The 3,461-nt window shown below is 34.5% G+C and overlaps 1 protein-coding gene across 1 annotated transcript; it reads left to right on the forward strand.

Annotated features, from left to right (window-relative positions):
- The first annotated feature begins 690 nt into the window (after positions 1-690).
- On the forward strand, positions 691-1,608 carry LOC114937181 (uncharacterized). Its single transcript, XM_029310608.2, has one exon. The coding sequence runs from the start codon at positions 706-708 to the stop codon at positions 1,606-1,608; it is 903 nt and encodes a 300-aa protein (XP_029166441.2). The 5' UTR covers positions 691-705.
- The last annotated feature ends 1,853 nt before the right edge of the window (positions 1,609-3,461 follow it).

A 3,461-nucleotide genomic window follows, 5' to 3' on the forward strand; every position in this document is an offset into this window, starting at 1 on the left:
ATCGGCAAAGAAATTAAAAGGCGTGATTTACCGACATTGAAGTGGATCCTACATTTGGCTAGAACATCGTAAATTTTGTAGCAGTTTTTGCCGCCATTTTCCAATGTCGTCGTGTGTAAAGTGTGTCACTCTGAAGTGAGTTTCACAGAAAGCAGTAACGAGGATTAGGATTTAAAATTGTTGTATCCTATAAGAATTGTGACAAAACAGAAATACCGAGTTGCCCATATGTCAAGAATGCCTACGAAATTAATCGCAGAATTATTCTTGCCATGCGATTGCTTGGTGTTGGTTTGCAAGGCATACGAAAATTTTGTGCATTTATGGAACTGCCCCCGCCCGGTCTATCATTCGGTTTATGACACGATCGTTGAAAATATTTCTAATGCAACAAAAATCGTTTCCGAGAAGAGTCTGTCAAATGCAGCAAAAGAAGAAAAAAGACTTTCTGTCGAGAATGGAGAAAAAAACGGAATCACGGTGTCGGGCGATGGATCATGGCGAAAACGCGGCTTTTCATCTCTGTATGGTTTCGTTTCACTTATCGGTTGGCACACTGGTACAGTTATCGATGTCTTAGTAAAATCAAAATACTGCAAATCATACGAATTCTGGGCGAAAAAAGAACACACCAAAGAATACAAAGAATGGGCAGAAAATCATGTGGACAATTGCGAAGCAAATCACGAGGGATCAGCTGGAAAAATGGAGGTCGATGCTGTCATTGAAATGTTCCAGCGCTCTGAAGCATTGCATGATGTGCAGAATGTAAATTATGTAGGCGATGGAGACTCGAAAACCTTCAAAGGTGTCACAGATGCTAAACCGTACAAAAACGTGACGATAACTAAAAAGGAATGCGTAAATCACGTACAAAAACGCGTGGGCACTTACCTCCGTAATTTGAAGAAACGCACAAAAGGCTTGGGAGGAAAAAGGAAATTGACAGGCAAACTTATCGACGAACTGTCAATATATTTCGAGTTAGCTATTCGTAGAAATTGTGAATCAGTTGAAAAAATGAAGACAGCTATATGGGCCACATTACTTCACAAAATATCTACGGATAACCATCCCCAACACGACAATTGCCCGACTGGAGAAAATTCATGGTGCTCGTGGCAAAGGGCGAAATCTTCTAACACTTTGGCTATCTATACGCACAAACCACCAATGTCTGATGTAGTTTATGAAGCAATTAAGCCAGTTTACGAACAACTCACTGCGGATGATCTTCTCACTCGCTGCATCGGCGGTTTCACACAAAACAATAATGAAAGTTTGAATTCGACAGTGTGGGCGATGGCTCCAAAAACTTTGAATTCAGGCAAAAAAATTATCGATATTGCTGTGAACATCGCTTCGTGCGTTTTTAATGACGGGTTACTGTCCATTTTACACATAATCGAAGTCATGGGGATGAAAATCGGCCCGAAAAGTTATGAGCTGTGTATGGAATTAGATGAAAAGCGAATACAGAAGGCGGAGCGATCCATGACAGAGGGCGCAAAACAGGCCAGAATCGATCAGATGTCAATTCGAAAGGCCAAACATCAACAGGAAATTGACGAAGAAGGCCAATTGTATGGTGCAGACATCGCCGATTAGAGGTATATAAAAATATTATATGATTTTACAGTACTTACAACTTTAAACGCGTTTTTCTCGAAACCACTTTTTTTTTAATGGGCGGACACATAACTCAAATAAATCTTTACCGATCGGTTTGAAATTTTCACAGTATATTCAGAATACCTTTCTCTATGGAACTGCGTAGGATTTTTTTGTTATATTATATGGTTTTTTTTTATCAACAATTTTATGGCGTTTTTTTTGGTTACATTTGCAAGTTTTTCTTAAAACATGCGCTATTTTGCGAAAATTAACATATCGAAAAAATCCTACGCAGTTCCATACCCATTTATATATAGAACCTAAAAAACTTTCACTTTTTGTTCCAGGTCAAAAATTACGGACTGTAGATGTCCGCCCATGGGCCCTTCTGTAAAAATAGGCGCCACAAGACAAGTGCTGCACAGCCGCCATTTTGTAATAAAAATGCGTCAAAAAATTTTAAATTGTAGTTCGTTTATGATATTATACTGTTCATTTTACAGATTTTTGATTCATCATTTCATTGACCCCAAAAAAATTCCCGAAAATAGCCTTACTTTTTCGTGCTCTACTATGGCTTCTCCCCTTAAATATGATTTAAATATGGTTCATATCGCTCATTTATATGAACTAAATTAAACTCAAATAAAACCAAATGTTAAATTTAAAAGTAATTAAATTCATATATGTTTTAAATATGCATCAAAATTAAATTTAAATATGTTCTTGGTATTGGATTTAACTTGTCCAGGCGCATATATGCATCATATTAATATTTAATAAGCATCTAACCAACCTGAGTTTCTAATTTGATTTATATTTGGAACAAATAAGATTTTAATTAACACACAAATTGAAATGTCAAGATATTGTGTCATTTGCGTAAAAATAAATTAAAATTAAAATTATTTTATTTAAGCAGTAATAACATAAAAAAAAAATTCTTTCACGGGTCTATAGATAAAGAGGTGTCAAAATAACATTAATATAATACATAATAAAAGTACAAAGATTTGCAGAAACGAAAAATGATGACTCGTCTTATTGTTTTATGAGATAAGGCTCTTTAAATAATTGTCTGTTATTGTAGTAGTATTATATTCATTATTTAGTAGAATAATTATTATATAAAAGTAATAGTAATATAAAATAATAATAATATAAAATACAAACAAAAAAGTTTATATATTTTAGAACTCGTATCAGATTGTATTAGCACAATAAACATCCATATTTACATATAAATTTAACGTATAAGACGGGCAACAAGAGCCAAATCGCGGATGACAATGCGTTATCCTAACAAAACTAAATAATTTTCCGTTAGAATTAAATACCGGTGCACAAGGCACCAAATTTTACTTGGACACGGCCAAGATTTTAAAATATGAAATAATCTCATATTTGAGATTTAATTTCAATACCCCCTTTAACCCCCCACGGAAAATAAATAAATGAATGCAAGAGAAAAATATAGATCCGAAAATCGCTGAATCGGGAATCGATTTTCGGATCTATATTTTTCTCTTGCATTCATTTATTTATTTTCCGTGGGGGGTTAAAGGGGGTATTGAAATTAAATCTCAAATATGAGATTATTTCATATTTTAAAATCTTGGCCGTGTCCAAGTAAAATTTGGTGCCTTGTGCACCGGTATTTAATTCTAACGGAAAATTATTTAGTTTCGTTAGGATAACGCATTGTCATCCGCGATTTGGCTCTTGTTGCCCGTCTTATACGTTAAATTTATATTTATATTACAGAGCCTTGTTAAAACTCTTATATCCATATTTACATATTCTTTTCATAATGATTCGGATGGTGGCAGACATAATCTGTCACCCTA

The sequence above is a fragment of the Nylanderia fulva genome, unplaced genomic scaffold, assembly GCF_048542155.1.
Source record: "Nylanderia fulva isolate GAGA-0341 unplaced genomic scaffold, ASM4854215v1 Scaffold1066, whole genome shotgun sequence".
Lineage (NCBI taxonomy): Eukaryota > Metazoa > Arthropoda > Insecta > Hymenoptera > Formicidae > Nylanderia > Nylanderia fulva.